The following is a 14,855-nucleotide window of genomic DNA, read 5'->3' as shown; positions in this document are numbered from 1 at the left end:
GGTAAAATTTTACTTCGAAACGTTCCCATCTCGCTACATGTTCACAACGGAGTTATAATCCAAACATCCTCACCCCCGTGAAACCTACAAATGTCACCTACTTAGAGGTAAAATGCTTTTCTTGAAATTATGATTGTGGTACAGATGGACAATATAATGGAACCAAAATGTTGTTCACTAAAGTCTAATACTGACCCCTTATATAATATCATTCAATCCAAAGGTCAACATCCCATTTCTTCAAGATTAGTTCTAATACTCCCCTCCAGTTTCCGCAATAAACAAGCTTGAAGTTCGATCGGATATGCAGAACCACAAGGAAAACAGGATTTGAGGCTTTCACGGCTGTAAGTTCGAAGATGGCTGTCGTCTGGGTTGTTGCGCTGTGTAGTCTGGTAGAAGTTTACCAACGTTTCAGAGGTCCTTGATTCCTCCGTCATCAGTAAGAACCTCCGAAATTGTGGTGAACGTCTACCGGACGACACAAAGCTTCTCTCAGATGACACAAGAAATGCATTTTGAAAACAGATGAGTTTTACAACTTCCTTGGTGCCTTGTTGCGAAATGTTACTATGACCTAACGACAGTAATTCCCTTCACTTAATTTCGTTGTTTCACATTGGGTAGCCCATTGTTCACAAAAATGTAGCCTTGAGTAACCTTTAAGAAGCAAGAATAGTTTTTTGCTAAATGCCTGGCTACTGTTTTATCCTACTCCATGGTGGACAGTCTTTGTTGAAAGCATATAACTACTAAACTGGTTAATAAACTCCCTGCTTTACAGAAATAAAACTATTAATTATCTTGTTTTTAAAATCCCTCCATTAGCCCCCAGTTTCAATTGAGTATCCTCACATCCCATATCTCTAAGGTCCACGTTAATACCAACCTTCCATCTTCGCTCATATCTCGAAGCGTTCATCTACCTTCAAGTTTTCCGACTAAAATCTCGAATACATTTTCCTAGTCAACATTTCTCGAGCCACTATATTAATAACATCTTTTTTTCTAAGATGGTAAAGTTGCGTCATATTGTGATATAATAAGTACATATTAAATCTTGTCTGTCTAATCACAATAAATTCTTATTAAATATTAAAATATTACAATAATTAACATTTAAAATATTAAATGATGTTCTTTATCGAAATATTCGATTTACATTAGACCATCATTTTTCATGTTTCACGACATGTTTCAGTTCCTAAAAGAACCATCTTCAGGTGTATATAATTATATAAAGCTTCAAAACGATAAATAATTCAAATACAATTTTCATACATTATGCCAGCGTACATTTTTATCAGATTTTTACCAGATATTAAACGATGTTCTTTTCCAGATTTTTATTCCATTTTTATTGTGATTAGACGGACAAGATTTAATATATATCTTTTTTCTGTACTTTAAAATTATCAGTTAGCCTACATACTTATTAATACAGTTTGGTTTACGTTACTTAGCAACGCTGTAATAAATGCAGATGTTATCTGACACCGACTGTGACGGCAGAACAACTGAAAAGGATACGAAAGGAAACGGCGAGTCATCTGTTTCATGGTGCCAAGCCTGATTTCACGTATAACGAGTGAGTACAACCATCGAAAGTACTATATCGACTGAAATTCAAACCGCGTACTTTAAATATACAAGCTAGAAGCGTCATCACTGAACACTGTTCTCCTGACAGATACCAGCACATCACTGGGCCTTAGTCATATTCATTGCCGGGATGTAAACTCCAGTTCCTTTGGTTGGAAATTTATGTACTGAGACTGATGTGACAGATGGGTTGCTTTGCGATTCGGCGTCTCCCGTTACAACTGCAGCCCCGGGGTACAAAACCAGAGACACAAACTTCCTGTGTCAATACCGAGTTTCGTTACACAGAAATGCTGCTGAAATGTCGTTTTCAGTCTCAACTCTCGTCTGTATACAGTTCATTCATCAAACCGATTTACTGAAGTGAATTTAAAATCGCAAAACGAAAGTCCTGCTGCCTTTCAAAATTACTGTTAAGTACAATTCTCGATAAACATAACTACCCTCTGAATCGGATTGTTTTTTTTTTTATTTAACGACACTTTCTTACCTACAGAGGTTACACTCAGTCGAATCGTAAGATTATAAACCACGAATTTAAAAGATGTGGAAGGAAATGATCACAGAAATTGTGCCAAAATTATAAGAAATCGATCAAAGAATAAAGACGGTAGAAACAAAAGAGAATTTGAGAGCATAGAAAGTTACAAGCACTGAAAGATGTTAAGGATGTGAGAGAAAATGAAATAAAACACGATAAAGTGAGAGTAAGAAAGACAGAGAAATGCGAAGAAGTAAAATATAAGTATCATTAGAAATTATATAAATAACTGTAATTTGTAATCTGATGCAGTTAATTTTTGTGTGAATAAATAATGACCCCCAAAAATACACATGTATACACATTACTACACGGAATATTAGCCTTGTGTATATACATCTTTTTGGGTCATTCTGTACGTCTGGAAGCATGTTTTAAATATCTTGAACAGGCCTGTGTCGATGTATTTGGACAGAAATGAATTCCATTCTCATTTTAAACGTAGACTGTAAATATACAATTTCGTGAAAATTCTCTTATTAATTTCTGAAGACAGACAGACAGACAGACAAGTGGACAGGCCGACGAAGAAACGGTATTTCATTTATAATAAGTGTAAAAACAATTATCAAACAACGCTTGCTTCTGACTCATTGCACGAGTTTCTTTTGAACAGAACTGTACTCCGAAAGTGATTTGGTCTTATCATCGAATAAAGAGTTAAAAGATTAGTGATCCGGTTTTATTTTCTTCTCTCTCTCTCTACTGACTTTAAAAAGGCGTCATGAAAAAGACTTGATGTTTGCTTCCAAGCTGAAATAACGTGATAGAAAGATGACACAACGCCTTCTATTCCTCAGCAGTCTTTTCTTTCGAAAATGAAAGAAGAAGATGATAAAGTTAAGAGTGGAACAAAGAACATTAATAAAGACGGACGATGCATTTAGCAAACGTTAGAAGTCTGGAATACATCCTGCGAATCTAGCTACATGGTCTGTGTGTGTGTACAGACTTTTGCGTCAGGAAGAGTCTGATTCTTAGGAAACACACAACGTGGCTGACGGCTAGCTGTGTTCGCAGGATGTTCAGCAAGGAACAGAGTACTCAAACAGCTGAAGGATATTCAGACCGATTCAATTACTTGGGGAATAACAAGAGGCCGGCGGCATGTGCCTCCCGAAGACAGCAACAACGAACTATCTGCCACTGACGCACTGATTTCTGAGGGACCGAAGCACGACATTTGAGGGGAATCACTTGCTTATGCCGTGCTAGCTAAATCAACAGATGTTCGCGGGGTGTGACTTAAAATAAACTGCCGTGAAATGATAATTGAACATTTCTAACATCACAGTTACCTAATTGTACTAAATACGTCTGCATTAGATTAATTTCATACGTGCAATTTTATTACAGTTTATAAATGATTTAAGCAAATAACAGAAAACTTGAAAATTATTATACTGCAAAGAATTAACCCAGTGTTAACTATATGCCACACCGGCTATAATGAAAAATAATTCCACATTATGTATTTATTGATTAATGTGATTCTCAGTGTAAACAATAATTATTTAACAATTATTTATTTTAATCCGTCTCATCACAATATTTAAAATTTCTTATAATTAAGATAATAAAATATCATTCATGTTCCGTATCGATTGATCGATTTACATTTCGGAACATTTACACAACATGTTTCAGTTTTTATAAAACCATCATCAGGTGTAAAATGTATCTAAGAACTTAAAACTCAATTATAATTTCTGTAGTTTTTTTGGTGATGTTTCATTACGTTTGTTTTTCCATTTTGGGCGAAGGTGTTGTTTTTCTTAAATGTTATTAGATGTACATATCGGCCAAAGATGTAGGAGTGAGTGTCCCAATATGTCCAGAAGTACTAGTGTCTTCGAATAGGTGTGGGTCAATATTTAAATATTATAAATATTGTGATCAGACGGATTAAAATAAAAAATTGTTATAATATCCACAATATGACGCAATTACACTATCTTAATAATTATTTATATAAACAGCGTTAACCAGTTTATCTTCGTAATGGTGAAGAGGTGTGTTTTCTTTGAGGTACGGACCGAATTATTAAATATTATTTAGACGAGCTTTGGATTCAAGGATTAATTAAATTTAGGTACGAATAATTAAACAATTCGGGTTTCATTATTTATCGCCGTAGCTCCGCCAGTTAATAAAACTTGTAAATGCTAGAATAGTTCTCGTATACTTCGTTTCCTAACGACGAAACTTAGATCGCTTTATGCATTATATACTTTATGTGATCTCCTAGAAGCAGACGCGGCAGAGAGAAAGGAATGAGAGAAAATGTAGGCCTATGTGATAAATTAGCCAGACATTTTATATAATTACATGAAGAGTTTCATTTTTGCGTATGGAAATTCGCGATGTGGACAAATTCTTTATTTATCTCATTTAGCTGTCGGTAATTAAATGGTTATTTACTAATTTACTAACAGCAGTTCAAGCATTATTCGATGTCTTTAGTTCAAAAAGATAACTGGAAATCGTTCCATGAACAAAAACTGAAAATTCTTCATTATTCAACACTTCTTAACATCACTATAATAGCAGTTACGACGATAACAAATATCAGAATATCAATGAAAAATATGATGTTAATTATTATTATTTATTTATTTAGTGTTCTGTCTGACGACAGATCCATATGAACAGGATCCTTCCATCCTTTTCTCGGACTGGGACCTGTTCATATACGTTCTTGGCAGATGATCCAGAAGTGGTTTGCCATTGCCTTCTTCTGTGTGTGAATGGAGTAATTGTTGGGATGCCACGGAGAAACCGGGGAAGCCCCCGGAGGAAAACTCCGTGTTGCCTAGACCACGGCCTTGCCCAACACAAGTTATAAATTCGGGCACCGCCGGGAATCGAACCCGAGGCCCCAGGATTACAAGGCCAGCGTTCTAACCGCTAGACGATGATTTATTTATTCGTGGTTTATTTAAAGAAGCTGTCAATAGCTCAGATATTCAGCGTCTAATGGAACCATCTGGTTCCACAAAAGTAACCATTTTCTTCACCATCTGCGTACTGAAACTATCAGCATTAGTAGAAATTCTCTCCAGCACTGAGTTATTAATGTATATTTTTTGGTACTTTTAATTCAGTGGCTGAAACTTACTTTATCATCTGAACATAAACACAACAGAACTGCCATTGTAATTTAAAGGAAAGACCTCAGCGAAACCTTCTTATTTTTTGTTCTGCACCTGTTGAGATTAGTTTGTTTAAAAGCGGTGTGTTGTTTTGAGGAGTATAAACCTTGTTTCCAGCCAGATGCATTGAGCATTTTCATTTCATATTTTACAGCTCTGTTTTCATTCAATTTGCATAGATATTACAGGCATGTTTTTTCATACAAGTAAAACCAAAGCTCTTTTGCCGTAGCTCACGAAGAGAAACGACTTTGCCACGGAGCACAGATGAGTGAGAGTTTCACGAAACTGCTATTAGAGGAACCAAACAGTCGAACACCAAGTCTCAATAATCTAATTAACGAACCAACCAACAAACTAAAGAACCAATTAACTAATGAACCAGCTCCGAAATACAAGTTATCATTGGTGAAGATTGCAGTCTTTCATATGGTAAAAATCCTATGAATTTAACAAAAGTAAAGGTTCATCATAGAGTTAAAAATATCATATTAGACCTTATCTGATGCCAGATTAATCCAGTCCGCACTTCGCATTTCCGTACTATCCAAGAAAAGCAAATTATCTCACTGCTTGAAGTCTTCTATCCGAAAGATTTTATGCAATTTGTGCAACATACCTAGCCAATCGCCTTCATTTCATCACACTAATATCTGACGCACAGCTCAATACATTCCTCATTACGCATAATCCTTTATCCTCTTTCGTGTTACCATATCAGCACTTTTTTCAGACACCCATAAACATGAATATGGCTTCCTTCTGGGTTGAAATGCGGTGTAGCCTGGTATAAGTTTGCCAATGTTTCAGAGGTATTTACCACCTCCATCATCAGGGTGATAGCCCTACAATCACCTCTGAAACGATAGTAGACATCCACCAGACTACACGGCGATATAATACAGAAGACTGGCATCTTCGTACTTGCCACCGAGAGAACCTCAAAACCTATCCATAAAGTACGTTGTTTATTTAAAGAAAGATACCAAGTTTTACACCCATACAGTGCAAGTAACCGTTTAGTACTTTACTACGTTCCCTCATTTTATTATAGTATTTATATATTTTCGTTCCACACTTCTAAAAATTGCCTAAACGTAGCATCACTTGTAAATAGACCATTCTGCTATCCAATTATCTCTGTCAGCGCATCCAAACACATATCGAAGAGAGCAATCATGAAACTGTATTTCACACAGCTAATACAGATATATTGGAAAAACATCTGGGGGAAAAAAATCTATGAGTGAGAGGCCGGTAACGGCAGTTTGACAAATCGACATTTATTTACTCTTGTGCCGTGGACCGCCAACAAGAAAACGTGATGCCGTTCGTACGGGCCATCGCGAACAGCTGGGCGCCTTACCGGAGGTCTCACAGTCAGAGTTATGAATGCCGACCGTCTCCAGTAGCGTCGAAATTGATCATTCCACAGTTCAAACGAGTACCGTGTACAGAAAACAATTATCTTAAAAGGAGGCCATAAATCAGACGTATTTGAAAACAAGGTGATCAATAAAGCATTTGTAATGACGAGGCGCGAGAAATTAATGAATTACTTGTGGGAGAGCCTCACGTTAAGACGCCATTCGGGAGGTTTAAACGTGAACGACATGGAGGCCTCAAAACTGTAACAAATATCTCGGGGCAAAGCTCATGAGGCATGGCCGTAGAGACGCTTAGTCACACACATCGTGTTTTTTTCAACGTCACATTTAGGCGGCGTAAGTTTATAATTCAACAGTAAAATGCAACTGAGTTCGTGCATAAATGTTTATAGAATACGCGTATAGTCATACCAGATTCAGAGTGTATTTACTAACAATTTTAAATATGCTCCTGTAGCAATGTTCGTAATCTGTTTTCATAACAAAATTTCATAACTCCAGATGAAAGGGTCTGTTAGTATCGCTGTAAATCTGTTAATAAAGTGACCTTCATATTATTTTTTACGTTAAACAAATGAATCACCTGAAGTGTGAGAAGTAAATTAGACCTATCTCAAATTTTAATATATTTTTGTCGAAATATAATATAAACATGTCTAACTCACTTTCTCTGGGCGAGAAGATTAGATTCAGAGAAGTGCATTTTTAATTCCATAATTTAAAACTTAATTTGAAACATAAGTTACGAAACTAGCAGGGTTTTCTCGAAAACGCCGCTCATGTCTTTAAAAACTTAACAAAATGCATTTGCGGGTAAGATATTTCCAAAAATACGTACACACAGACAGTACTTACATTTTACGTGCTTCAAACTTTATCAGCATGAATGTAAAACGAAATCCCTTCCTCGAGAAGTATTTTAATTATATTGCGTTATTAAATGAAACAAAGGTTACATTTATTCTCCTGACAGGGGGTGAGTCTATGACGTAATAAGTCTCCGAAATGCAAAGTCATTTACCTGATTTACAGTTACGCTGGAACATTTACACTCCACTAAAGGCAGACAAGACGTTCTCTCTGAAGACAGAAACTGAAGGCCCTTACCAGTTATTATTTAATTCCTTTCTCTGCTTCTGGTTGTTAACCGATTACTTCTGTAGGCTTATGATATCGTATCTTATTTATACACATTTTAAAATTAACATTAGTACTGTTATGAATCATTAACTTGTGAAACTAATTACCTATTGTAAATTGTTGTACCAATTAAATGTCTCTCGCTCATTTTCAAACGAGTTCTACAAGTCCCACTTGTGAACGTTATAGCGAGATGCAGACTTATAAGCTGATTGTTCATCTGAACTTGAGACAGTGGATTCAGCAGACTTCTATTACATCCTTCAGTCTGTCGTTTGTAAAACTGAAATCGCTGACTGAGAAGAGGGCTTTGTCCTATTTTAGTTTCCTTCAGCGACATCATGGAAGACAGGTCAAGTGCCATTCCATCCCATGGGGAGAGGGGAGCCCTTTGCCAAACAAACAGACCCTTTCTTAGCGTCTCCCTTCACGTCTCATACAAATCAAACCATTACTATCACACAGACAGACAGACAGACTGCCTCTTCGTTCCCCTAGACAATCCCCAGGGTCAAATCTAATTCCATCCGCTAGGCCGGCCACCCTTATTTAAGCCCCACCCCCCTCAACACTATCGCAGTTTACGATTAATTATGATTTAACAACACTGAACAGTTCACAACCATTTTCTAAAAAAAAATAATAATTTGTATAAAGCAGATAAAAAGGTTGTATTTCCGCTGTTATTTATGCTAATCCAAGATTTTTGTGGGTTCACTCTCGGAACAAAAGTTGTAATTATGTACTGAAAGACTATCTCTTTCCAAATGCTTACCTACTCAAAATTCATTATTAACAACGTCAGTGAAACAGTGACAACTAGTGTTACCAAATTGTCGGCCTGCTAGCAAATCCTTACGCAGTCAAGCCATCTCACTGTCTAGTCTAACATATTTTCCTTAAAGTTGATCAGCACTGTGAAATAACACCAACCACAACTCACCACCAATATACATGTTCATTGATGCATTATTTCCATATAAATATAGACTTAGTTTCTTAAATGTTTAAAACTGATTCACAAACGCTCTCCTTGTCGTAGGAATAACTGTGAAGACATTGCAAAATGTTTCAACAAAAGTCTACGAATTTATTGCAATCCGAGGTGCCACACACAATCCAAAAACGAATACTTAGAGATTTCTGTCTTCTGGGTTGTTGCGTCATCAGGGTGATTCATCGCCCTGATGACGGAGGCAGTATGACCTCTGAAACGTTGGTTAACATCGACCATACTACACAGCGCAACAACCCAGAAGACAGAAATCTTCATATTTTTAATCGCCCTGATGACGGAGGCAGTATGACCTCTGAAACGTTGGTTGACATCTACCAGACTACACAGCGCAACAATCCAGAAGACAGAAATCTTCAAACTCTGATGACGGAGGCAGTATGACCTCCGAAACGTTGGTAAACATCGACCAGATTACACAGCGCAACAACCCAGAAGACAGAAATCTTCATACTCTGATGACGGAGGCAGTATGACCTCTGAAACGTTGGTAAACATCGACCAGACTACACAGCGCAACAACCCAGAAGACAGAAATCTTCATATTTTTAATCGCCCTGATGATGGAGGCAGTATGACCTCTGAAACGTTGGTTGACATCGACCATACTACACAGCGCAACAACCCAGAAGACAGAAATCTTCATATTTTTAATCGCCCTGATGACGGAGGCAGTATGACCTCTGAAACGTTGGTTAACATCGACCAGACTACACAGCGCAACAACCCAGAAGACAGAAATCTTCATACTCACCGCTGTGAAAACCTCAAATAATACAATGAATACTTACACTGTATTTCCAGCTTCCAGCCGTCCTCTAGACCTTCCTTCTGAAAGACGGTGTTCCTGGCTTGGCAAGAGAGGTACTTCCCCGCGTCCTCTCTCTTCACGATGAGGGACAATGTGCTGGTTGTCGTGTTGCCATCGTTCGACGTCTGTGGGCGGAAAAGCAACTCGTTCAGTCCGAATACATCGAGGCAACTAACTAAACCAAACTAAACAACGAAAAAGCTGACAGAAAGAAGGCACAGATGTTTTGTCATGCTTTTACTGTAACGTGGAAGAGGAAATGTAAGGACAATGCAGTAAAGTACAAAAACATAAAAGAGTGGAATGCATCTAACTCGCGGAACCCTCAAGAAATTTCATGTTGTCAGTAACCACTTTGCTTGGATAATATCCAAAGTTTCATATTACATATAAAAACACCAAAATGTTGGTCAGGGGAAACGCAAATAAGGGCGGGTTTCTACCTTCACTTGTTTAAGTAAAGCGTGTCCCTAATTTTGCTTAGGAGACACGTTAACACAGGTAAACGTCACAAAGCATCATTCCAATTTATTATAAGTCTGCCTCTTCACCCGTCTTTGTTTCGTTCTCTCTTTATCTATTCCTTTCGTTCCTTTTTTAACTTTTCTGTTTTCTTTGCCAGTCGAAAAATTTCCTGCAAAGCCGTATAAACTTTACAAATGATAAATAATTGTTACGTAAACTATGTCCAATTCCATGAGCTGCCATCAAAACCTAGACAGATATTAGCAAGCAAACATTGAACCGAATGAGATGGAGTACATTTCAGCTTTACTAAAAATACACGGCGCTCAGTAAATATCAATATACATGTAAATAAATGCGACTGTCGAGTGCTGCTGCAGTGATATATGTGATGTGGAGTTGAACTCCATAAAACTCAGTTAGCTTTTTGATACACTCGCTGAAATGCAATAGGCCTGCGTGCAAGGGATTCTGAATACGAGTTCTTTGCAGAGAGTGACTGCACAATAGAAAGTGCGTACGTCCTAACGTCCAATTTCTGAAAAGTAAAGTTATCGACTCCTTCCCAGGTATCAAAATACGAGGTGCGATCTGAAAGTTTCCAGATTGCGCCTATAAAAACCCGTACACTTATCTCAGGTATTAAATTCATCCATCACCCTCGAAGTAGTTCCCCTGGGAGTGAACACAACTATCCCAGCGACAGGCTGACAAAGAAAGATTTCCAGGGATGCTTCCAGGCTTGGCAGCGGCGCTGGGATCGTTGTGTTCACTCCCAGGGGAACTACTTCGAGGGTGATGGATGAATTTAATACCTGAGATAAGTGTACGGGTTTTTATACGCGCAGTCTGGAAACCTTCCGATTGCACCTCGTACAGTACATGAAAATGTGTATTATCAAAAAATATGCTATAACATACAAGGAAACAATGTTTCGACTCAACAAATAAATTAATAAATAAAGAATATATTGTTTTACAAAAAAATAATTACCAAAAGGCCAATGAATAAATAAATATGTAAATAAATATATTAGGCATTCACTTGAAGATAGATAATGGAGCACATAAATAAACACCAGAAAAATAAATAAAGAGATACAAATATGTAGGTCTACAGAATGAAACAAAAGAAATACACAAAGAAACTAACAGAAAGGATATACAAACAAGAAGCGATCCGAAAATAATTATACGTGAAAAATCCTACAAATTAGGAAGCATGTAAATAATATGATGCAGATGAGTAATAAGCGAACATCGAGACAAAGTAAATTATTATAAATAAAAGAAACATCAGATGGAATGCATAAAGCGATCTATCATCATGTGTCCTACTCTCACTCGTGTCTAAACGTCGTCAATCGGAGTGCAGAGGACAGAACAAAACAGATTGATTCGTGAGAAATACATTTTCAACGCGCTAACTTTATGTATGTGTCTATATATGAGACTGTGAGGTGGAAATGGATGAAGGGCGAAATGGGGAGGTTTTTCTAAACGGAACGAGGCCATTAATTAAGTACGTGTAAACAAAGAGTGGAAGGAAAAACCAAACACGCTCGGTATTTACTCTGTGATGCTAATGCTACTGTTAGCTCCATAGAGGCCCTGTATACAGCGTGTCGCAATTACGTCCAGCATTTGGACTTCCCACATTGACCGACAATATATTCTGCTACAATCGACATATTGAGATGCGAGTTTTTCACTTCGGAGAAAATTATTGAGGTCCTAGTGGTTCAGTCTTGTACGTTAATATATATATATATATATATATATATTTATTATTGACTGCAAATGGGTTTATACCCGGTGGCAGTGACCTACAATAAGATAAAAAACAATGAGACACAACAGAACAAGGAGATACATCAACAGAATGAGACAGAACAAAACAATAAACAAAAGGACACAACAAAAACAATAAGATACAACCAACAATGAGATACATCAACACAGAGACAGAACAAAATAACAACAAAAAATGACACAACAAAAACAATAAGACACAACAAACAATGAGATACATCAACACAGAGACAGAACAAAACAATAAAAAAAGGCACAACAAAAACAATAAGACACAACAAACAATGAGATACATCAATACAGAGTCAGAACAAAACAATTAAAAAAACACAACAAAAACAATAAGACACAACAAACAATAAGATACATCAACACAGAGACAGAACAAAACAATAAAAAGGACACAACAAAAACAATAAGACACAACAAAAAAAAACACCCCACTCAAAATCAACCAATTCATAAATTACAAAACCATCTAACCTAAAGTACTTAACTTAACTTAACTTAAAAAAAATTAATAATAATAATAATACCACCTAGGCATAAGACAATAACTGTAATGTATTACAAACAAATCTGTACGACATAATTGCTCAAAAGACCAGAATTTAATGAAAACACAGATTCTTGGGTTCTTTACCAAAGCTGTTTCAGCTTCACAGATTATACAACCTTGACGAAAGAGGAAAGTTGATCATGAATGTTGGAAAGATAATCCTATACTCAAATCACAACGCCACTGAAGTATATAGGGGGCGTGTAGGTAAAACTCCAAGCATTCTAGGCCGGGGGACTGGATACCAATACCAATATTTTTGTACGATACGAGGTTTTTGACAAAGCTGATTAAACTTGATTTTAGATACATGTTTAGTGGGAGGTATATTGTCCAAAATAAAACTCGCATTGCATTTCTGTGTTAACCCACAGTATCAAATTTAACGGAAATCGGTCGCCTAGTTGCAGACTTGAAACGTGCGGACAGATAATATATGATTTACAATTTTGCGTTTATTTTGTTTTTATTTATTTTATTAATTTGCTTTTTATTTTAAAAAGATTAGATCCCCGACGGGGGCAGAGGATTTTATCCTCTAGCCTCTGCGTCCAGACCGGCTCTGGGGCCCACCCAGCCTCCTCTACAATGGGTACCGGGGTCCTTCCCCGGGGGTAAAGCCGGCCGGGGCGTGATGCTGACCACTCACCCCCATCTAGTGCCGAGGTCAAGGAAGAGAGGAGCTATACCTCCACTCCCCCCAAACGCCTACATGGCGTATAGTGGGACAAACTTTACTTTTTTACTTTTATTTTAAAAAGAAGACAAACTACAAAGGGATCTGAACTCTTAACTTTATTTTAAGTATTACACCGAATAAACGAATTTCTCATTAAAATCCATACCGATTTAACTCTATCCATTATTTTTATTAAAATAAATATTATTCTTGTAATGCATGTCACAAATTTTAACCGTCTTACACACCGAAAAAAGTACCAGGAGCCCAAGTATTTTCAAGGGAGATATCTCGTGTATAGCACGGAAAGAATTAAACTAATATTCCACACAACCGATATAAGAACGTCAGAGTCTAATGTACAGTAAAGGAGTTTGGGAGCCGGTTATAACCTCTCCTACGACAAACTTCGTTCCACTACGTTGGAATATATGTCATCAAGCCGAAGACTGCAGGTTATCCTCACCTTTTCTTATGATACTGAAATATGTGTGTCGTCGCTTTTGCTGTTATGAGTTCAAACGTGTCTCCTGTATATATACATTCATGAACCATAATCTCTCAGCCGCCTTACGACGGGATTCTATGGGTAATCAAACTCCGATACCAAGAAGCAAAGGCCTCTCGATGATGCCAGTACTTTCAACCGTGATGACGTCACAGAATTCTGTAGAATGGTGGAAAACTTGTTTTATGGGGAACTACACATTCCACTTGCGTGATTGGTAGTTGGGAGGGGTATACAAGCAACGACAAAACTTTGAGTGAGATATAATGCTTGTCTGCTTTTATACATCCTGCAATGAACACTCTGCAGAGAATAAAGTACTTAAACCGATTTGGAAAGGACGTAGTTTAAAGTGTTTTTTTTTTAAATTAACTCAAAACGGAAAGGTCATTTTTTTACGTAAGTTATCTGGTCTCGTATATTTTACACCTCATAATAACAGCAATTATAATTAAGAACGGACTCTACTGAGCAATCCTCCTTGAGAAGCTGATAGTCGCAAATTCGCCAATCCATTCCTCGTCTGTTACGTTACCCGATCAACCCTTGCCATGTTCCCTAGTCAACCAATGGTTAGAATTACATATAACGTATAGTCCCAATAAGGCTTGTGCCCGTCACTTATTTTTATTCCCACATATTTTTAGCAGACCGCAGACGAATGACACAAAACTGAATCAGCAGACAGAACAGTACAGCTACACGAGAATCAGGATATCTCAGTGAAGTGTCTGTCTACAGGCTAGATGGTCCGGGTTTGTTTCTCGACAGTGTGTTTTCTCTTCGTCAACATGCCCAGAGGGTTCTGTATCAACCCATCTTCCTATATCTATGATTCTTTTATCAGACGATGAAGGTACCGGAGCGTCTCTATAGAGCCAAGGACAGTAACCCTTTTATCTACGCGCCACTTAGACGCCCTCACAACGTGGTACTTCACATTTACCTAAGAAAACAAGAAAAGCAAACAAATGTCTTGTTTCCCCAGTACAGAAAACAATGGAACGTCTGTTAAGTGATACTATTTTTCTGCTATCGCTATATCTCGCTTACTACAGAGTGAAGTTCATATGAATTGCAACTCGCAGAATTATTAGTGACATAACACTTTTTCACTCTTAACGAGCTGCAGGTTCATACAGTCGAGTTGAAGTAAGTGTGTGCTGGTATTCAAGTGGGCCAT

General features: G+C 37.3%; 1 protein-coding gene across 6 annotated transcripts in view; it reads right to left on the bottom strand.

The window, feature by feature from the left end:
- Positions 1-14,855, bottom strand: part of side-VII (sidestep VII transmembrane protein) — a 615,012-nt gene that overhangs the window by 21,208 nt on the left and 578,949 nt on the right. For all 6 annotated transcript variants that reach the window (XM_087353123.1, XM_087353125.1, XM_087353122.1 and 3 more), the window contains one exon: positions 9,630-9,774. In XM_087353123.1, the coding sequence (XP_087209249.1) occupies positions 9,630-9,774 (145 nt within the window). The remainder of the gene's footprint in view (positions 1-9,629; positions 9,775-14,855) is intronic.

This window comes from Zootermopsis nevadensis, unplaced genomic scaffold (genome assembly GCF_977971745.1).
Source record: "Zootermopsis nevadensis isolate Lab colony 2312 unplaced genomic scaffold, Znev_1.0 Znev_ptg000021l, whole genome shotgun sequence".
NCBI lineage: Eukaryota > Metazoa > Arthropoda > Insecta > Blattodea > Termopsidae > Zootermopsis > Zootermopsis nevadensis.
This window is presented reverse-complemented; position numbering and strand designations above follow the sequence as displayed.